The sequence below is a fragment of the Nicotiana sylvestris genome, chromosome 10 (genome assembly GCF_000393655.2).
Source record: "Nicotiana sylvestris chromosome 10, ASM39365v2, whole genome shotgun sequence".
In the NCBI taxonomy this organism is placed as follows: domain Eukaryota; kingdom Viridiplantae; phylum Streptophyta; class Magnoliopsida; order Solanales; family Solanaceae; genus Nicotiana; species Nicotiana sylvestris.
The window spans coordinates 34568733-34593715 of record NC_091066.1 but is presented as its reverse complement, the minus strand read 5'-3'; the positions used below and the strand labels follow the sequence as shown (position 1 = coordinate 34593715).

Sequence of the window (24983 nt, the reverse complement as noted above, 5' to 3'; positions counted from 1 at the left end):
TAACGGTTCAAGTCCCATTGCCGAGATATCGTCTGCTCACCCTTTGGCCCCTCGTGATTTTGTCTCCTTGTGCTTAATCCAAAAGACGCTTCCGCAATTGACTCCTGAGCTCGCCCTTATATGTCCCCGGACTTTTCCTCTCATTTCGACGTAGGCTTTGCCTAAAGACGTTTCAAAGCGAACTCACTTTCGAGTTCAACCTCCAACAATCCATAGATTATTACTTTGCCTTTAGGGACTCAATGTCTTTGCTGAAACTTGCCCCATAATTGTTTAATAGAGATAACAACTCTGGTATTCCTATAATGCCCCAGGTCAAACTGTCAAAGTGTCGTCCATTTTGGCCTAACCTTTAAGGTCTCACGACTTTATCTTCTTGAGCTTCAATCCAAAAATTTCCTCAATAGTTAAATTCACGAGCCCACTTTTTACAGCCCGTAAATTTTCCCTCTAATTGCGATATAAGATTTGCCTTAGTAAGCTTTACAATGAACCCCCTTTCTAGTACAACTATTAAGGATTTGTAGGGTATTACACTCACCCTCCCTTAGGACTTCAACTTTGGAATGCCCCATTTTCATACTAGGTGTTAGACTCCTAGACAAGTTGATCGGAAAGTGACACGACTGTGGCATGGGTGTTAGCGTATTACTCTGCTATAGGCTTTAACGGGTGTGGAAGCAACATGCACTGATGCACAAGTTGGAACTTGACAATGAGAGTGTTGTCACGGGCAACAAGACTATTGCTAGGTTGAGGTGTGTGAGCTTACACCAAGGCACAAAGGAAAATGGGCAGGTGACTTCCAAGGTCTTAGAATAAGGCAAGGCAACTTGACAAACGAAATAGGCTCACAGTGGCGCAATAGCATGGCATTGGCACCCGAACATCGACGTACATCAAGGCACAGTGCATTAGTTCTAAGGCATGGCAAACGACTGATAACTAATACAAGCTAAGGTAGTCAACACTTGTGCTACGCAAACATTGACATGAGCATGGGCCATGACAAATGAGCATGTGCATAAGTTTGAGCCTAATAGCCCGTTTGACCAATTTTTTTTGGCAAAAAGTGTTTTTTGCCGAAAATTGAGGTGTTTGGACAAACTTTTAGAAGGAAAAAAGTGCTTTTGAGGAGAAACAAAAGCAATTTTGAGAAGTAGAAAAATGTAGCTTCTCTCCGAAAACACTTTTCTGAGAAACACTTTTGAAAAAAATATACTTAGAAGCAGTTTTCAAAAGCCTGGCCAAACACTAATTACTGCTTAAAAGTGCTTTTCAAATTAATTAGCCAAACACAAAACCGATTCTCACCAAAAGTACTTTTGTAAAAAGCACTTTTTAAAATAAGTAGATTTTAGAAGCTGGTCAAAAAGGGTGCAGAAATGCACTTAGATGCATTGTTGACTACTAGATTAGGCCCTTGGCATATACATGGTAACGAGCGTTAGTATGCCAAACACATTGGCAGTTACTAGACATAAACTGTGGACATGACAAGCAATCGTGCGGTTAACCTTATCCAGATCAGTTTCAGGGCTATGTTTTAGGCTAAAATATTTGAATAACAATTTACACACAAAGTGTTATTGGGAAAAAAATCATTTACATAAAGAAAATAACAATAATGGTTGTAGCAGGAGTAGAGTTTTAGGTTTAGTGAAATTGGTCGTAGGTATGGAAGAAAATTTTTAAAAAAATACGTGAATGAAAAGAAAGAAGAAAAAATAGTAAAAATCATTAATTTATTATATTTCTAATATGGTGTTGACATGACATGCACATGTGGAACACCTAATACCGTAAAAATGGTGTTATGCTTTATAAGGTGGTTTTGAATTTACTTTGGACAAAAATAAAAAGTATTAGGACATCTATGAAGGTTAAGTGTGAAATTAATATTTTCGCATCCCATAAAAAAATTGCCTAAGTTTAGTGGTTATCTACGAAATTGGCCAAAATAATAAAAATACAATAAACTAAATTGCACATGTAAGGACCAGATTCACGAGGGGCAGGCAACCAGATCATGTAAGTAGATCTACACATGCGGAACGTGTCTACATATAACTGGATCTACAAAAAATTGAAGTCAAACACGAGAGTTACTGCCCTCCCTCGTTCTATCACTACAAGGTGAAGGTTCCTCCAACAATTATTGCCTATCTACTCTCTCGCTGCTTCTGCTTTGACCTCAATCTCACTTCTCTGTGTGCGGGATTTCAATTCTGAGGTATCAGATCTTTGCAATTCAGATTTACTTCTGTCTATTTGCATCAATCTCCCACAATGCCGTCACTCTTCGGAGGTCCGATGACTACTTTTGAGGATTCTGAGAAGGAAAGCGAGTATGGCTATGTCAGAAAGGTATTCTCTTTTTCCCTAGATCTGTAATTGTTTTTTGACTTTGAGATCTAATTTATTCTGTTTAATCGGATGGAAACTGGATATGATTGGATCGGTTTGACTTCACTTACCCGGACGATTCATTAAGCCCTAACCTTTTCTATTTGTATTGAGCTTTTCTTTAGATTACTCTTTGTGTAGAAGCTTTTAGTGTGGATCGTCGGTCAAGCAGCTGGCAACTAAAAGCAACTAAACTTACCCGTGATAATAAAGATGAAAAATAAAAATTAACCATCTTGCGACTTTGATTTGATTGTTGCTGTTCTCATTGATCAGTCCAGGGGTGGAATTAGAGTGTAATATATGGGTTCGGCCGAACCCATTAGCTTTGACTATACCATGTATGTGTTAAGAAATCCACAAAATATGAACACATATTAAATTCCAAACCCAATTATTAGCACTTGAGGTTGCTTTCCTAGAATCCCGAACCTATAAAGTTCAATCATGTGTTAGTCACTGATTATAATATCTGCTTTTGCCTTAGCTTGTATGCAGATACTTGGTCTTTTCACTGCTTGATTTATTGATTACTACTCCTCTTATGTGAAAATTACTGCTTCTCTATTATTATGAGTGTATTTACCTTCTTTTTTTGGCTACAACTAAGATGATTATACTTATCTTTGTTGGTTTGACTCTGATCTATTCACCTAGCACTGGTTAAGTCTACTCTCCCACTCCACTACGAAAGGGGCTATTGGTAGAACTTATGAGGTTGTCATTCATCTTCCGTAACAGGTGTCTGGACCAGTGGTTGTTGCTGATGGAATGGCGGGGGCTGCCATGTATGAACTAGTTCGTGTCGGACATGACAATCTCATTGGTGAAATTATTAGGCTCGAAGGAGATTCTGCTACAATTCAGGGTATATTGCTCTTGAATTTCTTACTTCCTTGCTTTTGCCTGTTCCTAAGCTATTTGCAAAAAGGAGATATTGACCAGCTTTTAAAGTATCGTACTTCACATGATTCAAACTAAAAGCAAGATTTGTTTGTTAAATTGCCTTTCTTGCAGTCTATGAAGAAACAGCTGGTCTGATGGTGAATGATCCTGTGCTACGTACACGCAAGGTCAAAAGAAATTCTTTCTTTGAGCTTCAATTGTTTTCCTTTAACTGTCAATTAAAATTTCAAAATTCCAAGATCTTCATGTTCTGTTTCAAATAACAGCCCCTGTCAGTAGAGCTGGGTCCTGGAATATTGGGAAACATCTTCGATGGTATTCAGGTTATCATCTGACAATGTCCTTTTCATTTTTTAAATGAATTCTTAATCCAAGCGTTGTGAAATCAGAGCCATTAGCGTCAATCAATAGAAAGCTGCTACATGATTTTTATATGTTTTCTCCCTCAATAATGCAGAGGCCTCTGAAGACAATTGCAAAAAGGTCTGGTGATGTCTACATCCCTCGAGGTGTATCTGTTCCGGCCTTGGACAAGGATATACTATGGGAATTTCAGCCTAAGAAAATAGGTATAATTGTAGCCTTTTACTATATGACATTTTGGACCTTGAACTTAGAAAAATATTGATGACTCTGCTCATTATCAATATCATGGTGCCAGGTGAGGGAGATCTCTTAACAGGTGGAGATTTGTATGCTGTAAGTGAACTTAACTTCTTTTAACTAAATTTGTGATAACCTTTTCCAAAGCCCTATTCCAGTATCATTGTTATCTGAGTATATACGTGAATTTTCTTTTGGCAGACTGTCTTTGAGAACACCTTAATGGAACATCGTGTTGCTCTTCCTCCTGATGCCATGGGAAAGATTACTTACATTGCTCCAGCTGGTCACTACTCTTTGAATGTATGTTAACAATTTATGCTTTAAATATCAGTACACATTTGGTGTTACTGTTATTGTTGGCTCATTAAGCTTCTATTTGAGGTCCACCCATTTTTCTACTATTGTAGTGCATAGTGGTCTGAAGTAATTTTTTTATAAAGCTATGGTTCGACTGTCTAAGAGCTGGTCCAACTTGAATCATTTTGATGGCAATTAGGCACCTCCCTGAGCGTGTGAAATTATGCCACCAATTGGCCTGTACTTACTGTTTGGAAAGGAAAATAGAAAATCTACTCCATTTCCGGAACAGCAAACCTAGATTGCAGTTTAGATGGCTCCAGTAGTAATGCCTTTTCCTTTATTTTTTCCCATTTTAAAGCTTGGTAGCAAGTGTATGACTTGCTCAATGTACTATTCATGTTACATTGTTTTAATGGTTAAGATTTATAGCTTGTAAGAACATGTAGTTAAGATGTATATTCCTTTGTTAAAAAGAACGTTATATAATTTTTATCAAAGAACGAAAGACGATAAGATTGCCGTAGGACCATCTTTTTCTGTATCAGAGATCAAATAAGGAAAAGATAAGATATTGCAAGCAATGCATTGACTATTATATCAGGGGACTTCATTGTTTTCTCTTCCCCCCTATGCTTGCAGGATACTGTTCTTGAGCTTGAGTTTCAAGGCGTCAAAAAGCAAGTGACTATGCTTCAGGTCAATAACACTCTAGTTACATGGGTTCCATAGATTGGCTTTTGCTTTGTTTGTATCACAGTTTCAGCAGTGGATACTGACACTAACTTGTTCCCATCTCTTTAGACTTGGCCTGTGCGTACTCCTAGGCCTGTTGCATCAAAGTTAGCTGCTGATACTCCTCTTCTTACTGGACAGGTAAATCTTGCTTAGATATTAGGCCTCTTTTGGGGTTTCATGTGAGAATTTTAGACATCTGTGCTTTAACTTCTCTATTTCGTGTCCCTTAAAAGAAAACTGCTCTATTTCATGTCAGCGTGTTCTGGATGCCCTGTTCCCCTCAGTGCTTGGTGGTACCTGTGCCATACCTGGTGCTTTTGGCTGTGGGAAGACAGTGATTAGTCAAGCTCTTTCCAAGGCGAGTCTCATATTTATTCACATTGGATTACCTACTTAATTCCAGTTTCCAAAAATTAGAACTGATCCTTAGGAAGCTTATTCAAGTTATTGTTTCGTTTTAATAATGAATGCAGTACTCTAACTCGGACACTGTCGTGTATGTTGGTTGTGGAGAAAGAGGAAACGAAATGGCAGAGGTATGGAGTTTTTCCACTCTATTTGCGAGCTCTTTCTTATTATATTGAGTCACATAGCAGAAGACCCTTAATTTCAGGTACTTATGGATTTCCCTCAATTGACAATGACACTGCCTGATGGGCGTGAAGAGTCTGTCATGAAACGTACCACACTTGTGGCTAATACTTCAAACATGCCTGTGGCTGCTCGTGAGGCCTCTATCTATACAGGTCGGTACTTGCTTCACTCTCTAATATTCTTACTATGTCAATATTCCTTGGAGAAGGTCCTTGATTCTGCCATTTACAGTTGGTCTTATCTCATCGTGTAATTTTCCTGTATTATGATATATGCTTGCTGTAAAATGTCTTTCCTCTCTTGCTCTTGATAAAAAGAATGACTAAATGTCCAGTAGAATAAGTGTAATTGCTTAGCTTTAGAATTCTAGCTAACATAATTGCTCCGGCACCTGTTTATTATACCAAATAAAAGAGTGTTCCTCTTTTTGTTCTTTGTATGTTCATGTTCATGTAGATGTTTTCTGCTGAGTGCTGCTTCCTACGCTTCCGATATAAAGTGTCATCTTATATTCCGTTGATGCCTTTTCTTCTCTAAAAAAAGCAAGCTCTTCTTCATACACCAATGCAGTTCTTCAGCTTGTGTCTTTATGATTTTCAGGTATTACTATAGCAGAATACTTCAGAGACATGGGTTACAATGTCAGTATGATGGCAGATTCGACATCTCGTTGGGCAGAAGCTTTACGTGAAATCTCAGGTCGATTGGTGAGTACGCCGTTCCTTCCATTGCAACAAGTCTGATAACTTCTTCGTTTCTTTAAGGCCAGTTTAGAAAGCCACCAGGTAATTGGAATTGGTGTAATTACTAGGGTAGTAATTACACAACCTAGTAATTACACAGTTGTGTAATTAAAAAGACCTGTTTGTTTGTTATAGTGTAATTACAAGTTTACTGTTTGGTTGCACAAGTGTAATTACACAATTAGATTAAATTTTAAATAAAGTAATTATCAAAACTTAAAAGTTAATAAAACAAATATATGCCTGTAAATTTTTATAAGTATAAATGATATTATATTTGGTATTTTTTCGTGAATATACATTAATTAGTAATCATATGTTTATTATAAAATAATTTATATATATATATATTTTTCAAATTAATAATATTTAGTTTAGAGACTTACAAAAACTAAAAATATATGTTTTGTAAGAATATCATAGAATTCATGTTTGATAAAATAAATTAATATTTAAATATAATGTCATAACATTATTCAAATGTTTGACAAAACTAATGTATCAATTCTAACTAAAGACATGAACAATATGCAATGTGAGCCAATACTACTAAAACAAGTAAATTGAAACTATGAATATAAGACAATTTCAAAATTCTAAAAAAAAAAGTTTAACATATGTCAAATTCCAGCATAATAATAGTAAGTTCCACTACAGTTTAAGATTAGGAAACATAATAAGTTTATAACCACATTCAACAACGAAATTCCACTTTAATTGCATCACTCATTATATGCCAAGTTTGTTAATGACTCATTATTTCTAATACTAGGAGGTGTAGTTTCAAAATAGAATAATAAAATAAATAAAATATACAATTATATGGAATCACAAGAAGTAAAGATAGAGAAATAAAAAATAAATAATGTACAAAGAAAATATATTTAAAAATTTGAAAAGAAATTTAAAAGTAAAAATAAAATTAAAAAATTAAAATAATAGAAATAAAAAGTTATAAAGAAAATAAATTAAAATAAAAACAAAAGGAAAGAAACTAAAAAGCAACCTTGTAATTACATAGTATAGTTACCACCAATTCTCACCTCTCCCTTGAGAATTGGAGAGTGTAATTACACCCCTCCTATTACGCCCAATTCCATGTTGACCAAGTAATTACTTGGCTAAACAAACATGCCAAATTGTATAATTACACCCAATTACACCCAAATCCATTTCCAAGGTGGCTTTCCAAACATGCTCTTAGTTGCAACAGCTAAAATATTCTCCTATTCTCGGCAACTGATGCTTTAAGGTTTCTTTTATCATTTTTTCGCATTGTCAGTACTTGACTCGTTATATTGCCCACCCCATGCACAGACAGACATTGTAAACTAAAATCTGTGTGAAATCCAAATCTCAGTAAAATCATTGTGGCAAGCAGAACTGATTTTGTTTTATATTCAAAATGAAACGGATTTGACTGGACATTAGTGAAAATGTACCATTAATGCAGTCGTAAAGAGGTTACTGGTATGTGATTGCGGACTTGCAGTTAGTATTGCGGTGTTCAAAGTAATTTTGGACTTTCTTTTAGTCATTAATTTTTACTCCTATCTTGCGTGAGATTCAGATAACTTTGCTCCTAGAGTAAGTGAAGGGATTTACTTTTATTTTCTTCTTCTAAGCGCGTATTTTCGACTTGAAGGTTAGCGGTTAGAGCAGGCTAGAGAGATTTAAGTATAAAGATCTATCCTTCCAACAAAGTATATAAATTTTCTTATTATTTTCAAAAAGAAAAATCTTTATACTTTATTGGAAGGAACTTTGTGGCATCTCCTTTTCCTTTTCTCCTTCTCAATTTCTTTTCGGTAAGTTCGGTGGCCATGCCCTGGCCTTTGTCTCATTACTTTTTTTCCAACTTCCTAGACTTTTTTTCCTTTTGAAAGTGGCAGCTTGGAGTATCTGTGTAGCTTCTCTATATCATGCATTTTAACCTTAGTCGGTTATATAGAGAAGGAAACTCTTTTTCTTTTTATTTTCATTGGGGTGCTCTATTCACCCTTTTTAAATTTCTAAGCATATATGCTTACTAACATGTAAGTTGCTGCCCCATTAAGAGTCCAGTTTCAACCATTGGGGCAACTTGTGGGGGCGTGCTATGGATCAAAACCTTCAATAGAGTAAACGAGACTTCCCCAATGTGGAGAGAAGTTGTTTTCTTGGTGTCTTCATGTATGTTGATACAATATGCACCTTTCAGGCTGAGATGCCTGCAGACAGTGGATATCCTGCTTATTTGGCAGCACGTTTGGCTTCTTTCTATGAGCGTGCTGGTAAAGTTAAGTGTCTTGGTGGACCAGAGAGAACTGGTAGTGTGACGATTGTTGGTGCTGTTTCTCCTCCAGGAGGAGATTTCTCAGATCCTGTTACATCTGCAACCCTCGGTATTGTTCAGGCAAGTAAAAACACAATCGTCATTACTGGAAGTTTTGGTTCCTGCCTCTGCCAGCTTCTCTAAAGGATTTTTCTTTTGCAGGTCTTCTGGGGTCTGGATAAGAAATTGGCTCAAAGGAAACACTTTCCCTCTGTAAATTGGCTTATTTCCTATTCGAAATACTCTGGGGTATGTTGTTGGTGTTGTTGTTGCTGTTTGTGCTCATTGGCGATAAACTGCTTCTCATTGACTTGACATTTTTTTTATATCCAGGCACTAGAGTCCTTTTATGAGAAGTTTGATGCTGATTTTATTGACATAAGGACAAAAGCCCGTGAGGTGCTGCAGAGGGAGGATGACCTAAATGAAATTGTTCAAGTATGTGGTTTTTTGCTTTCTTTGGAGCTGTATGTGATATTGCCACCCGATTTAATTTACTTGGGAGAAGGGGATGGTGGGGTCGATGTAGCACTACCTTTAGGCTTGTTTTTGTTTTAAGGAGCTTTTTCACTTGTATTTGGTCTGACTATTGCTGATATGGACACAGAAACATCCATTGGTCAAATAACTATTTGCCAGCCTTTGCTCTCTGTCTTCCTTGTTCATATTCCTTGAAGAACAGACTTAAAAGTCATGTTGTGAGGGAGGCAATTCATATTTCATGTTGTGAGGGAGGCAATTCATACTTAGATGGATTGTGTTGGGTGGAAAAGAAATTGGTTACATTGGGTAGAATGACACAGCTGGGTGAATTTTGGTCCCTGACATATAGCTATGTTAATTCCACTCTACAATCTTCTCCCGCCAAAAAAAAAAGACAGAGAAAATAAGTAATCCACGCGTAAACCCAAGAACCAACTTACACTTGTAGGAGGGTATTAGAGAAAGGGATTCAAAAGTAAGAACATTCAACAAAGATGCAGCACTACTAAACACGGCATTGTAATATTACTCTAGAACTCATTGTTTACCTTCTGGTTCCTTCAATCAATCAATTCCTAGTATATCCCACTGAAATTGATTAGGTATCTGGTTTCCAAGGTTGGTCCGCGACTCTTTATCATATTTATTACTACTGAAATATATATTCAAGTTATTAAGATATTTGTTTTAGCTCTATAAGAGAATTACTGGCATTCAATTCTGACATATTACTACCTAAAAACTAAGAAACTACACATCCATCCTAAATTGGGTGATCTTGCCTTCTGCAGCTTGTCGGAAAGGATGCTTTAGCTGAAACAGATAAGATTACCTTGGAAACTGCAAAGCTTTTAAGGGAGGACTACCTTGCACAAAATGCTTTTACACCGTAAGTTATAGAAATAAACTGTGATACCTTATTCTGGAAGGAATTAGGATTGGCATGGTCTCACTTTTTTGTCTTATGACAGATATGATAAGTTCTGCCCTTTCTACAAATCTGTTTGGATGTTGCGCAACATTATCCACTTCTATAACTTGGCTAACCAGGTAATGATAGTCTTGGCATTCAATGCATCAGGATTTTCCTTCTCTATTTCCTTCGGAGTGCATTTTTTTTATTTTCTGCAGATGCATTTCAATTCTTTATACTGATGACTCATGTTATTTTATGCAATTACATCTCCTTTTGTCATATTTAGCAAGATTCTAAGGTAGCTTTTTGGACAATTGTCATTAGACCAGTAACCAGAGAAACTTGAACCTTGGGATTTCCTTGTAACATCTTCTGTTATCATCTTTGGACAGGCTGTTGAACGAGGAGCTGGTATGGACGGACAGAAAATTACTTACACTCTGATTAAGCACCGTTTAGGAGATTTATTCTACCGTTTGGTGTAAGTTACTGCCTAGACATGGACTTTGTTCTGCTATATCTATCATCATATTACAGATGCAGTTGCGCTCCATGCTGACAGTCCAATACTTGGCCTGTACTTTCCCTATTTTTCCTGCTTTTTACACTTCCATTTCACACAGGTCCCAAAAGTTCGAGGATCCAGCAGAAGGCGAAGACGTTCTGGTGGGCAAGTTTAAGAAGCTTCATGATGATTTGACTGCTGGTTTCCGCAACCTTGAGGATGAGACTCGATAATTGTTATTTGCTGAAACGTGCAATTTTTGGAGGAATCGACCGAATTCGTGAGCAGAAAATAATTCTGTAGTCTTCTACAATGTAAGAACACATCAAGTGAGTTGTGTGCAGTCTTCCGTAATGCACGTCTGGATCCCTGAAATCTGGAGAAATCATGGTGGAAAAATGCGTGTTTGCTCAGTCTTTTATGTGGTTGCTGTATCTCTATTTATCCAGTAGCATGGCGAATGACAGGGTCATTAGGTGTATTTATCTTGAGTTTTGATTTTATCATCAGATTTGAAGAATAAAGTTTGTGATTGAGAATTTATACCTAAGCGATATCACTTGGGTACAATGTTTGTTCTTTAATTTATTGAACTTATGTGCAATAATTAATAATAAGGTCTCGAGGCACCTCTCTTGAAATTGCTGGTCTCCATTTGTTTTATGTTTTTTCAGTGTATAGTTGGTTTTCTCAACATCTCAATTAGACAGTGGAAGGACAACAATTACGATAAATCAAGAATTATTGTGTTAAATTTGAATTTACAACGTTTATCAAAGCTTAGGATCTAAGGACATCGAATAGTGGTCACAAGTAGTTTAGAGTTTAGACTATGCATTTTAGTTCTATTACCAGCTAAGTAGCTCTATAGAATCATCATATTTAACCGGTGGCGGAGGTAAGAATTTCATGCCGTTGATTCCCTTCGGCAAACATGGCTTTGCCACTGGATGTAACTGAACCACTCGAATATATAATATTAATCATCATCATATCATATCAGAGTGCGAAGGCTTTTAGTGGAAGTTATTTTACTAAAATCTCCTTCAAATATTGATCGACCATTTTACCCTTTTATTACACATTTATACAATTTGTTATTATTGTACAAATATGTAAATATACGTAATAAATTCTTGTGTGGACTAACATTCAATTGTAAGTTAGAGGTATTGTAATTTTACTGAATAAATATTTTTTTTTTTGTCATTGTGGTGTTATACCTTTAGTCTCATTCAATATTTTCTTGTATTTATTTCTTTTATTGTTATCTTCCGAGACTACGAGATTCAAATTTTGGTATGTAATTGTGAGTACTTGATTGAGTAAAGCGAAATATTTAATTAGTGAGTGCAAGTTAGATTTTATTATAATTTTATTTTCATTTCTACTTCTAAGGAAGTATTTATAAATCTGAACAAACAATCCTACGTTTGAACATTTGGGGCGAAGATAAATATATAGTCATTATGCTTTGATTGCAGGTTTTGTTGAAATATATATTTCTTTAGATTTTTTCTAATTTTGTTAAGACTATTTACATGTGTTTATTAAATTTAGAGCAGGAATTCATCAACATAATCATACATTTGAGGTTATATTACCTTACTTAGCTTCAAACACTTCTTGCTAAATGAAAAATACATCACTCCATTGTTATGAATTTTGTTTAATGAATAAAATTTAAAAGGTAAAATTGACATTTTTTGTTAGTTGCAGCATTTCCTATTTTATAACTTAATATTTTTTTAAATTTGTCGATATTTTATAATAATGATAGGGAACAAAGGTGCAACGCACGTTAGGAGAAGACTAGTATATAATATGTATATAGTTGTATATAATCTACTAAAAAAATAATTAGTACTATTAATAAATTTAACCGGTTGTTGTGTAAATATTCCTATATTTTTTTGTCATTTTTTCGGCAATAATATAGCGCGAAAAAAAATCCTCACTAGTCCATATTACTGCTTCTCTTCTCTTTCAACGCCTTTTCCCTTTCATGGACGCATCCTTCGCGCAGAAGCGACAGCTGGACTCCACCACAGCAGATACTTCCACTGCTTCCACTCCCACCAAGCGCCGTCACCAATTACAGTCTTCCTCTGCAACTCCGCCGTCCAATACCTTCCGTACACCGCCGCCTCCTTTTCTGAAGCTCGCTCCTAGTGAAGCCTTTTTCCGTATCCTCTGTCCGGCGGACAAAACCGGCGGCGTCATCGGCAAAGGCGGCGCCATCATCCGCCAAGTCCGAGAGGAGACCGGAGCTAAAATTCGTATCGACGATTCACTTCCCGGCTGCGATGAGCGCGTTATTGTTATAATAGCCGACTCGACGAAGAAAGAGTGCAGCTCAGCTGCTAATTCCAGTGCCGAAGAATTAGCAAATTTGGACGACGAGTCATCGTCATCGCAGGCTCAGCGGGCGTTGATTAGAGTTTTCGAGAGGATATTGAAGGTGGACGAGGAGCGGAATGCGGAAGGGGAGGGGAGGAAGGATGAATGTAGTGACGTATCTGGTCCACAGGGAGTGGTTGTTTGTAGGCTGTTAGCACCGAGTAATCAGGTTGGCAGCGTGCTAGGCAGAGGGGGGAAGATTATTGAGAAGATAAGACAGGAGGCTGGAGCTCAAGTTAGGGTTTTGCCTAAAGATCAGTTGCTTGCTTGTGCTTCACCTGGTGACGAGTTAATTCAGGCAATGCACTTTCTTCGTGCTCCATACACTTCATTTTAATATCCAGCTGTCTTGAATTTAATACTCCGTATCATTTACTCCCTCTGATGCAATTTATGTGAACTGATGACATGAATTGAGCTTAAATGGAGAAGTGAGGATTCACCTAGACGACTCCAACTTGTTTGGAACTCAGGCGTAATTGTTGTTGGTTGATCCTGCCAGTAGTCATATGCTTGTCTCAAAGATTAAGCCATGCATGTGTAATGTTACGCAACGCCTTCCTGATGATCTTTGGAAGGGCAACGTAAGGCTAAGCAACCGATGTCAGTGCGGTTGCTGTCCGCCAATGAGGTCCTCGCCGCACGCTAGACTAGATTGTCAGTGCCGTGCGGGAAAACCAATGTCGTAAGCAAATTGCGGAAGCTGAGAGAGAATTGGGTTTTGAATGATGATGATGATTTTATTGCTGAATGAAAATGCTGATTACAATGATGTGGTGTCGAGGGGGAGAGACACCAGAAAATGCTGATTGAAATGTTTGATTGTTTGGTCCCCCTTAATAATGCTTAAAAAAAATAAACCAACATTACAAGACTAGTCCTAATAAAGCTGTAGAAGCACACTGAAATGAAAATGATGAAAACTAGTCTATGATTACAATGAAAAGGACTTAGATTATTACAAGGAAAAACTAAGTCCGATGGCAGCATCTTTGTCTTGCGGGTCTGCGCGCGCGTTGCTGTGGGCGCGCGCGACACTTGATGTGCTGGCCTGAGGCTGGGCACTGGTGCTTGGCATCAGGGTCTGTGCGCGAGGCGCTGCTGGAATGGGCCTGCAGCTGGGCGCTGGCGAGGCATCAGGATCTGCGCGCGCGGCATTGTCAGGGCGCGCGGCGCTGTTGTCATTGGCCAGCCCTTGGGCGCTGGCGAGAGGCATCGGTGGGGCGACAGAGGCACATGCGCGCTTGTCACTTGGCGCAGCCAAGACCACGGGGCCGACCATGGCGCTAGGCATTGTGAGGCTTGCTAGGCCGCCATGGGGCGCGGCCAAGGGGTCATGGGGCATGTCTGGAAAGCAGCCCATGACATTCTCCCCCACCTGAGTTGGCGCCGTCCTCGGAGCCTTATGATGATGATGATGATGATGATGTTTCTGATGGTTGTTGGATGGGAGGTCTGCGCCCTCTGTTCTTTGAGCTTGCTGTTGTAGCGAAGCAATGATTGCATGCGGCTGACATGGAAGACTGGATGGATCTTCCACCAGGATGGAGTTTTGACCTGGTATGTGGACTTCCCAATGCGTTTTGCAATGGACAGGGGCCCGATGTATTTTTGTTGCAGGCGAGGGTCATGGGTCCTTTCTGCAAACAAGTACTGCTTTGGGATGCGTAGCATTACTTTGTCCCCTGGTTGATGTTGGGAAAAGCAACGCTTTTGTTCGGTGAACCTTTTTGCCCGCTCTTGGGCCCTGATGAGATAGCTCCGCACTATCTCCATGTTGCGCTCCCATTCGCTCGAGAAGTTGGCAGCTCGAGGAGATTTCGGCATGGTTGAGGCATTCACCGTTTGCGGGAGAAGCGGTTGCTGTCCGGTAACAATTTCAAAAGGGCTCTTGTTTGTATGATGGCTCTTTTGAGAATTGAAACACAGTTGAGCAGCATCCAGGAGCTTCACCCAATGCTTCTGTGATCCGGTTGCGAAGTTGCGGAGATATTCCTCCAGCATGTCATCGAACCGGTCTGTCTGGCCATCCGATGGTGGATGGATGTCTGTGTTGTGACTCAATGTTGACCCAAAGCACCTGAAGAGATGGGTCCAAAAGTTGCTAGTGAAGCGTGAGTCGCGCCTACTAACAATGTTTTTGGGCAGGCCCCAATGTTTGACAATGTGCGAGAAGAAGAGTCGAGCTGTATCTTCTGCTGAGATGTTTTGCGGGGCTGCTATGAAAGTTGCATAGTCTGAGAACTGATCTATGACAACCATGATGGATGCAAGATTGCCGACTTGGGGCAATCCCGTGATGAATCTGAGGGAAACACTTTCCCATGGTCTCTGAGGGACATGTAATGGCTGCGAGGGTCCCGGCTGTGATGAGTGATCCGACTTGTCCTTGTGGCATGGCTGACAAGTCTTCACACGATGATGAGCGTCACCAGTCTTTTGAGGCCGATGACATGATGGCCTGATTGTTGCTGCGAAGGGTAGCCTGAACCTGAGGTTCATGTCTGTTGACTACCTTCTCCAACTGCATGGCCGAGATGTTTTCAGCGGCCATCTTTATGGGAAAGCATGGTATGGTGCAGGGCTTGGCCCCGTTTTCTCCCATCATCAGGAGCATGTTGGCAAATGGTACTGGAATGGTGTTGGTTTGCCTCATGAACTCCAAACCCACTATGATGTCGAAGTCATCTATGATTGCGATGCGCAGGTCGATGCTTCCTTTGTATGGGCCAAGTTTCACTGGGACATTTGTAGCTGTTCCACCCAATGTCTGAGGTGGTGAGTTGATAGCCTTGACGCGGCCTTTGCTCTTTTGTACCACAAGACCTAGGCGCTCTACTTGCGTTGATGACAAGTAGTTATGGGTGGCACCCGTGTCTATCAATGCGTGAAGGGGCTTGCCGTTCACTTTCAATTCGACGAACATTAGGGTCCTCGCTTGCTTAGGAGGTCCTTCGTCCATCTTTTCTTTCCCTTTCCTGGTGATCGGGACTGATGTTTTCTTAGGAGGACATGCACTGGTCCCCGCTAAGGCATGAGGGATAGAGCCAACAATTGCATTGAAGGCGCCTACCTGGTTGTCTTCAGATGTGTCTGATGCATCTGTCTCATCCTCGACAGTCTGATGAGCATTGACCTTGATGTTTGGGCATTCATTGTTCCAATGTGCCCCGCCGCAATGACGGCATTCTGAGGGAGGCTTTCTCCCCTGATTGTTGTTGATGGATGCAGCACTGTTGCTGTTGGAGGGAGGAGTCTTAGTTTTGGATGCACTCCGATCTCCCCCACTTTTGCTTGGGCCACCATTGCTGGGATGGTGCCCGTTGAATCCCCCTCGGACAGACGGCTGGGGCCTGTCGTTCTGAGTTCCCAAATGATAGTCGCCAAGGCATTCTGCAGCTTGAATGGCCTTGGGCAGGGTGTCTACCCGTTGTCGCTGTAGTTCCATACGGGCATGAGGTTTCAAACCTTCTATGAATGCGAAGAGTTTGTCTTTGTCCCCCATGTCGCGTATGTTTAGCATGAGTGCGGAGAATTCGCGCACGTACTCCCTCACTGATCTGGTGTGGCGGAGGTCCCGTAGCTTTCTCCTGGAATTGTATTCCACATTTTCGGGAAAGAACTGCAGGCGTATGGCTACCTTCAATTCGTCCCATGTCTGAAGAGTATCTTCACCGGCCTTGATGGCTTCGTGTTTGACCCGCCACCAAAGTTTGGCATCGCCCTGAAGATACATGGCAGCAGTCGCTACCTTTTTGGATTCCTCCAAATGGCCCACGGCATCGAAGTATTGTTCGATGTCGAAGATGAAGTTTTCCACTTCTTTAGCATCCCGGGATCCGTCGTATGGCTTTGGCTCCGGTATCTTAAGCTTTTGTGGAATGGGGGTGAGGTTTGCTGCACCCCTGATGTGATGGTCGCCTTCTCGAAGTAGGCTCTGTAAGGCAGCATTGACAACGTTGAGCTTGTCAGTCAAGTCGTTTATGGTTTGCTGCATGGCAGTTAGTCTGTCTGCCTCATGTTGCTGATGGGCTAAATCGTCGGCACGCTCCTGTTGGAGGTCCTCAAATTTGCCATGAATATTGGCAGTTTCGATGGCTGCCGTTTGTCGGTCCTCGTCGGAGTCACGACTGATGTTTGCAATGTCATTTTCGGCCTGCCGCATTCGGCGGTCCAGGTCGTCCAACCTTTGCACTAGGTTGTTGCTTTGATCAGGCACCGTTTCTACGATGGGTCGTAATCGGTCAACCGTCTCTTCTAGGGATGCTAGACGCTCCCCATGATTCACCATGGTCAGAAATGGTGATGATGGCAAATGTTCCCTCGTCCGATGTCGAGCCTAGGCTCTGATACCAACTGTTACGCAACGCCTTCCTGATGATCTTTGGAAGGGCAACGTAAGGCTAAGCAACCGATGTCAGTGCGGTTGCTGTCCGCCAATGAGGTCCTCGCCGCACGCTAGACTAGATTGTCAGTGCCGTGCGGGAAAACCAATGTCGTAAGCAAATTGCGGAAGCTGAGAGAGAATTGGGTTTTGAATGATGATGATGATTTTATTGCTGAATGAAAATGCTGATTACAATGATGTGGTGTCGAGGGGGAGAGACACCAGAAAATGCTGATTGAAATGTTTGATTGTTTGGTCCCCCTTAATAATGCTTAAAAAAAATAAACCAACATTACAAGACTAGTCCTAATAAAGCTGTAGAAGCACACTGAAATGAAAATGATGAAAACTAGTCTATGATTACAATGAAAAGGACTTAGATTATTACAAGGAAAAACTAAGTCCGATGGCAGCATCTTTGTCTTGCGGGTCTGCGCGCGCGTTGCTGTGGGCGCGCGCGACACTTGATGTGCTGGCCTGAGGCTGGGCACTGGTGCTTGGCATCAGGGTCTGTGCGCGAGGCGCTGCTGGAATGGGCCTGCAGCTGGGCGCTGGCGAGGCATCAGGATCTGCGCGCGCGGCATTGTCAGGGCGCGCGGCGCTGTTGTCATTGGCCAGCCCTTGGGCGCTGGCGAGAGGCATCGGTGGGGCGACAGAGGCACATGCGCGCTTGTCACTTGGCGCAGCCAAGACCACGGGGCCGACCATGGCGCTAGGCATTGTGAGGCTTGCTAGGCCGCCATGGGGCGCGGCCAAGGGGTCATGGGGCATGTCTGGAAAGCAGCCCATGACATAACATTCGTGTGGCAATAAAAGCTTGTTATTGAGGTAAAATGGAAAGTTTAACTTATTTTCGAATTTAGAAAGACGTCATTCTTTTTGGGATGGATTAAAAGGAAATGTTGCCACATGTTTTGAAACGAAGAGAGTTGCTGATTGCATATCACTGTCTCTGAACACTACTCTGAACAATATTTGTTCTCGTTGAGGAGTTTTGTGCTTAATTGGTTCTTTGATCATGCTCACGACTTCCATGTACCTAAAGGAACACAGTAGTGTTGAACTTGTTGTTTCTCTACGGAGGAAGAAACAATTGTTAGAATGTGTAAATTATACTCAAAAAGGGAATTAATAGACCTCCTTTCTGATAGGTTCGCTGTTATCTTGCATGCTCACCTGTCAAAAGTAGGTTCACCTGCAGCAGTAACAAAAATGGAGAGTAAGAGGAAGAAGTTGGAATAGATTAATTATACTTGAGTTCATAGAGATATGTTGAAATAAAAATTTAATGGAGTCAGCAAAGCTCTTACATCTAATTGAAAGTATCACATAGCAATGTATTATGTTCAATTGAATGCATGAAGATTGTAAATTCTGCCATTTAAGGTCTTGATTAAAAAAAAAAATCTGCCATTTAAGGAAATAAGTTTTTTGGACCGCAGTCTATACTGGAAGCAGGTGAAACAAAGTTGAGTGCATGTTTTTGGAAGTCCGTAACTTGAAGCATGATGGATACAAAATGATAAAAAGGAAAGGAGGAAAAGGAACAACAGTGACGTATTCTGTGAGTAAGGCAATGCATGAGTGAGATTGATACTAGATACTATATCAATCTAGCATAAAAGGGCATCATTTATAAGTGGCTCCCCCCCCTGTGGACAATGGGAAGATCCTCTATACAAGCGGTATATAAAGTAGGAGCCCTATGCAGAATAGTTCCTTTCTACAACACCCCTCCAGTCATATAGACATATTGAATATCAGCTGTGCACAAAATATATACTATCGTGATAGGATTGTTTGTGCCAATCAATGAACCCATGAAACAATGTCTTCTGACAAACTCGACCAAGTCTAAGCAGTTATGATATATAAATATTGGTTGAGTTGGAGGTACTTTTACTCGTTGATTTTATTCATAAACCTAGACCAAAGTAACCTTCGTAGTGTCATGACAATATCCAAAGCTGACCGTTGTAATATTAAGTTGGAGGGCAAGGAGGAGCATACACGAGACAAATGGAACCACTTTACTTGTACCTCTGTTTATGCTGATGCAAAGGGGAAAATCCCTTGTATCACTCTTGGCAGGTACTAATAGAAAGAATGACTGAGATTTTACTATCAGTTGATCCTTCCACCTGCAAGTTTCTGTTCCCTCACATTAAAAGTTGATGAGACACAGTGTGATCATATCGTCCAACTCCTCCATCTCCTAAACCTGCAATTCCTTCTAAATCTTTGTTTTCTTCTATTCCCTCCACCAGAGCTGGCTGATTTTCAGAGATGGCAAACAGATGCTGGGGGCAATCCTTTTAAACAATGATCCCATACCAAGTATGCTTCCAGAAGTTCAATCTCCTCCACTTTATACCAAGTAGATCTGTTACAAGTATATGTGATGTTTCTGTGTGTATTATATAGAATATGTGATTTTAGCAGAGTCAAATGCTGGATTGATTTATTAGCTTTATTTGAGAAATATTTTTGTTCATTTTTTTAATTGTTTTTGTCTCGCTTGCATGATTACATCACTCTGTATGTGGTTTTGACTTCTCAGAGGATATCTTCACGTTGCAGATAACCGGAAGCTTTTCAGCTGTGAGAAAAGCTCTGTTGTCTGTTTCAAGTTGTCTTCAGGATAACTCGAGGATAGATTCAGTAAATGCCTCTACCCCAAAATTTTCAGGAATGTCACAAACTGGAACTGGTTATCACACTCCAGATCAGTTTTCAAGGAGTTCTGGTGTTGAAAGTGCTGGAATCAACCACAGGATGGTCTTGGAGGAAGAGATCATGTTTAAGGTGTTGTGTCCGGTTGACAAAGTTGGAAACTTAATAGGAAAAGGAGGCTCAATTATAAGGGTGATGCAGAATGAAACTGGTGCTTCTATCAAGATTGCTGATTCAGCATCTGATTTAGATGAAAGAGTTGTTGTGATATCTGCAAGGGAGGTGGGTAGGCTGACCATTAACTAAGCAACTGTTTATGCTTTTTGAAACACTGATCCAACTTGCATTTGTTATGTTAAAGTCATATGCTCACTTCCTTGTTGTGCCACTTGGCAGTCATATGATCAACTGTGTAGAGTCAATTTGAAGATTATTTAAACTTGTTGAATATATAATTGAGTGAGGAGGAATTGCATGTGTTGATCTTTTAACATTGCTACTCTATCCTTGCCAAGCTTTATTGAGATCAGCTGCTTTGCTCTTTCTGCAGAACCCAGAGCAAAGACATTCCCCTGCTCAGGAAGCTCTTATTCGTGTACAGGCCAGAATTGCCGAGATTGGATTTGAACCAGGAGCTGCAGTTGTTTCAAGGCTTCTGGTACATGCACGTCACATGAGTTCTCTCTTTGGTAATGGAAGTATTCTAATTGCTGAATTGCGACGACTCACTGGTGCTAGTATACGTATTTTTCCTAGAGAACATTCTCCAAAATATGGTTCCCACACTGAAGAAGTTTTACAGGTAAATACAGATTTTCATTCTAAAAAATATGTAGTAGTCGTTACATCTCAGCTATATAACTTGTGTTGCTTGGAATTTTCCTTTTCTTTTTTCTGGGGGGGGGGGGGGAGGGACAGCTTTTACGTTGAAGTTAGTGTTCTGACAGGGAAATCACGGTGTGTGTTGTTGATGATTACTGGATACATGTGTTCTCTGTTTCTGCATTTTGTGATACTTCTAATTAGATGAATATGGATCTCAAATAAATTGAGTTGCATTTCGACCTCTGTTCTATAAACTCATATTGCTTAAATTTCTTGGGGATGGGTGGGGAGAGAGTAGCATTTAAGATGTGAGAGTATTCAGATAGACTAATCAAAGTGTTTCGATGATGATCATCAAAGAGACGTGCATTCCATGTCTGTATTTTCTGATACTTGTTACATGCACGTGTATCTCAAATAAATTGAATTGCATTTCTGTCTCACTTGGTGGAACTTACCTCCACCAGCACTATATAAAAAATATAAATGAGAAGGAGTTCAACCTTGTTTTCTATCCTTCATTGTTCCAACTGTGACTTCTGATTTTGAATTCTCTACAGGTTATTGGGAGCATGCACTCTGTCCAGGATGCTTTGTTCCAAATTACTTGTAGGCTTCGTGATACAATGTTTCCCATGAAGCCACATATTTCAAATATTGCCCCTTCGCATTTTCCCTCCTATTCTGAAATTCCATCCCCATCATTCAGGCCAAGGCACGGTCCTGCTTCTCCTAGTTACCGCTCACCTGCTGGCTACCCTCATGGTATGGAACCTGGTATTCAGATCACCTGGTATTTTATCCAAACCCTATGAACTGCTGGCTCACATTATTTAGACCGTAATGTTTATTCAGATCGTGCTCCCCATTTCCATGGCTATGAAAGACAAGGACATGTTCCATTTTTTGATAGACCTCCTTCACCTGGAAGATGGGGTCCTCAGGTTTGTGGGAGCTCTTTCCAGTAAATGTAAATTATTGACACATTTTTTATGATTGGGAATGTTGCATTCCCGACTATTCACGTTCCTTCTTGCTGTTTTATCCAGGCAGTCAGTTCTAGATATACAGCTGGAGTGGCTGATTTAAGTGGAGGCTTTGCCTTGAAGAATGGGCACAATGGCAGGTAACTTGTTTTCCTCTGTCTGCAACAATGTCTTAGGTTGCTTATGAAATTGTGATCACTGCTAATAACTTGAAGCGATCCATTGAATCTCCCAGGGGAGTGCTGGGTTGGATGCACTAAAGGGGCTACTGGTTTCCCTGTTAGTGCAGGACTCACCGGTTTCTGATTCACTTGGGGTAAAATTGTTTCCTTTTGGGGATACTAGTTTGGTTTTCCTTGTGCAACTTTAAGTGGAGAGCTGTGGGCAATTAGTTGGTAGCGGCTTGATTAATTTTGTTGCAGGCTACAGTATAGGAATTTAAAAGCTATATAGAAGCATGAACTCAATTCACTGTTAATCCATTTTGTCAGGAAAGTTATGTCTTTGCATGCACAACATAGACAAGCCATGTAAAAGAACATGCTTCTTTATGGAAGTACGAAAAGAGGCTATCTTAAAAAATATAGGGTAGAGGATATGCTATTGTAGTCTTCAAATTTCTCTTAACCTGGGGTTTGGCGGCTGGACGATTACAGAAAATTGGTCAAACATGAGTATGCAGCTCCGCCTTATGAGCTGGATGAGGGCAGATTTGTTAAGTCGTTCAGCTTCCTGTAATTTGCATTTGTCTATAAAATGTAAAGTTCTTATAAACAGGAATGCTAGATAGAGACGTAGATTACATGATGAGATAGAATTTCCTTTACTGAGGTATGAACCCCTTCTCTCTTGTAAGAATAGTATCCACATAAACTTCAAATGCAAGTCAATGGAATCCCTGCAGAGCTCACGGGTCACCTGCTTTAAAATTTGAGTTGTAAAGTTTGTGTTGGAGATATTGAGGTCTTTAATTAAATGTTAAACTTGACTGTAGTATAAAGATAAGTCTGTTGGAGATACTTGAGGTGTTCAATTCATTGTTAATGAATGAAAGAGAAAGGGGTGTAGAATCTGAACATTTGACTTGGAAGTTCATAGATCTATTTATTTTTCTTGGTTGATTTCGATTGTTGTTTAATTTGCTATTTGTCGTATCCTTTTCATATCTTGCCATCGGTTTGCATATCCACTATATTAAACTCTTTTTGCAGTGAGACGGCAACACCTAATTTGCCAGGCATTGTTATTGAAGTTGTAATTCCTCAGATTTTGTTAAAACATGTTTATGGAGAGGATTCTCGCAACCTTAGTGATATAACAAGGGTAGGTCAGTTTCCTTGTGGAAGCTTTGTTTCTCTTCTTAGATAAGGTAGTTAACATTTGTGTTTGGGGTTCAGATTTCAGGTGCTAAGATAATAGTTCATGATCCTGTAGCCAGTTCTACAGAAGGCACTGTTGTTGTGTCGGGGACACCAGATCAAGCACGAGCTGCTCAGAGCCTTATTCATGCCTTCATCTTATCTGAACAGAATATGTAGATTTTCCTTCTTTATTCATGTTCCTAGAGGTAACCTATGTGGTGGTTTCTTTTTTGTTTTTGTTTTTTATTTCTTAGGAGCAATATCAAGTTCTTAACTCACATTTCCTTTTTCAATTCAGTTGACACATATTTGTGATAGTAAAATAAGTGTAAATAATTGTCAGAACCTGTGGGAAAGACATAAGGTATGTGAGAATTATCACTCGAGGGGCTAAAGGGAAAAAGCCTTAATGAAGTGGAAAGAAAGAGAATATAAAAAGAGACTCTTGGGGGGGGGGGGGGTTAGCTGTCTTTTCCATCACATTTGGATATTGGAGTATTTTGCAGGCAAAACCTGTGCAAGTCTGCATAGAAAACGACAAGCACATGAATTTATCAGTTCATATGATTCTTGTAGTATGTGGAGCATTCTGATGTGGGTCTATAAGAAACACAAGACGTAGATGTACCCTTCTAAATCCTTGTGATTTCCTTTGGCTATACATGTTGCTAATAATCAGTTGAGTGTTGAATTGCTTGGACACTATCATGTGCATGAAAATCATAGAATTATATATTGTTTATTAGTCTTAGAGTAGTAATTTATTGAAAGGTTCAGTTTCTTTAATGTGACCAAAAATAGATTTGTGTCTCTACTGTTGTAATGGATATAGCCCGGTTATGTTAATGTGACAAAAAATAGATTTGTGACTTTACTGGCAAAAGCATAATGACAATACATGAAATCAACCCCTGTAACATGTTGAGTGGTCTCGCTGGAGGAACTTTAGGTCACACAATGCATATCACCTACTTGCTGCAGCATTTAAAGAAGGATGTGTAAATAAAGTTTCCTTTATAGAAAAGGATATAAAGTTTCACATATAATAAAGAGACGTGTTTTCTGTTTTTTACTACAAAGGCGATTAGGCAAATATGTTCGCTTTGGAAAAGAGATATGTTGATAGCAATAAATATGATAATTTCAGCGAGCTCCAAGGATGAAAGCTACCTTCTAGAAATAAATTGAACGCGGGAGATTATAAAGAAGAAATAATTTACTTGTTTTTATATACACACACACACACATACATACCCTTTGTGATGGTTGAATCTTATTTTATTCTCCAATTCTGGATTAATACAATGTAATCGTATTTAATTTAGTCACAAATGACCTAGAGTCCCAATATTGCGTTCTTTTTATAGTGTTTAATGTCCTTGTTTCTACTGCAGGTTTGACAAGAAGATGCCAACTACAGCCTTTGCTATAGTATATGAGGTGGCGAAATCAATTTGTAATTCGTCTAAAGTGACCAAGTTTAAATGAATTGCGTAATGACCTGTTTGTCACTTGACTCAATGAGTCAAAGTTCGAAATGATCCATTAACATATCGAGCGACGTTCCACAGCGCACAATAATTACAAAGGTACCATTCATCTAGCCTCAGTGAATAAAAAGTTACACGGAAACAAAAAGAGATAAGTGAGAGAGAGAGGGTACAAAAATTTCTTCTCAAACAAGTATTGTCCATAATTTTGCTCTCTTTTTCTTTTCACCCAAACAAAAGATAGTATACCCTCCGTCTCATTTTATATCACATTATTTTATTAGTTATAGAGTTTAAAATATTAATATGAAATATGAAGTATAAATTGATGCTATTTAAGATTAATTGAAAAT

At 39.6% G+C, this 24983-nt stretch overlaps 2 protein-coding genes across 5 annotated transcripts; both read left to right on the top strand.

Moving 5' to 3' along the window:
• Nucleotides 1-2093: 2093 nt before the first annotated feature.
• Nucleotides 2094-11149, top strand: LOC104219046 (V-type proton ATPase catalytic subunit A-like). The gene is made up of 20 exons (XM_009769683.2): nucleotides 2094-2367; nucleotides 3148-3274; nucleotides 3424-3479; nucleotides 3579-3635; nucleotides 3770-3881; nucleotides 3974-4011; nucleotides 4117-4218; nucleotides 4858-4914; nucleotides 5020-5091; nucleotides 5210-5311; nucleotides 5427-5489; nucleotides 5567-5699; nucleotides 6148-6254; nucleotides 8491-8685; nucleotides 8767-8853; nucleotides 8938-9042; nucleotides 9879-9976; nucleotides 10059-10137; nucleotides 10396-10484; nucleotides 10627-11149. The coding sequence occupies exons 1-20, from the start codon at nucleotides 2290-2292 to the stop codon at nucleotides 10739-10741; spliced, it is 1872 nt and encodes a 623-aa protein (XP_009767985.1). The 5' UTR covers nucleotides 2094-2289; the 3' UTR covers nucleotides 10742-11149.
• Nucleotides 11150-12462: 1313 nt separating this feature from the next.
• LOC104215171 (KH domain-containing protein HEN4) lies at nucleotides 12463-24743 on the top strand. 4 transcript variants are annotated; one of them, XM_070160146.1, is made up of 9 exons: nucleotides 12463-13206; nucleotides 19876-20250; nucleotides 20519-20770; nucleotides 21354-21558; nucleotides 21649-21737; nucleotides 21843-21919; nucleotides 22991-23102; nucleotides 23177-23346; nucleotides 24535-24743. In XM_070160146.1, the coding sequence occupies exons 1-8, from the start codon at nucleotides 12514-12516 to the stop codon at nucleotides 23315-23317; spliced, it is 1944 nt and encodes a 647-aa protein (XP_070016247.1). In that variant the 5' UTR covers nucleotides 12463-12513; the 3' UTR covers nucleotides 23318-23346; nucleotides 24535-24743. The 4 variants fall into 4 exon arrangements, with proteins under 4 accessions (XP_070016247.1, XP_070016246.1, XP_070016248.1 ...); XM_070160147.1 differs by lacking the exon at nucleotides 24535-24743 and adding an exon at nucleotides 19563-19632 and having other exon boundaries at nucleotides 13131-13206; nucleotides 23177-23418; XM_009764943.2 differs by lacking the exons at nucleotides 12463-13206; nucleotides 24535-24743 and adding exons at nucleotides 18970-19386; nucleotides 19563-19632 and having other exon boundaries at nucleotides 23177-23418.
• The last annotated feature ends 240 nt before the right edge of the window (nucleotides 24744-24983 follow it).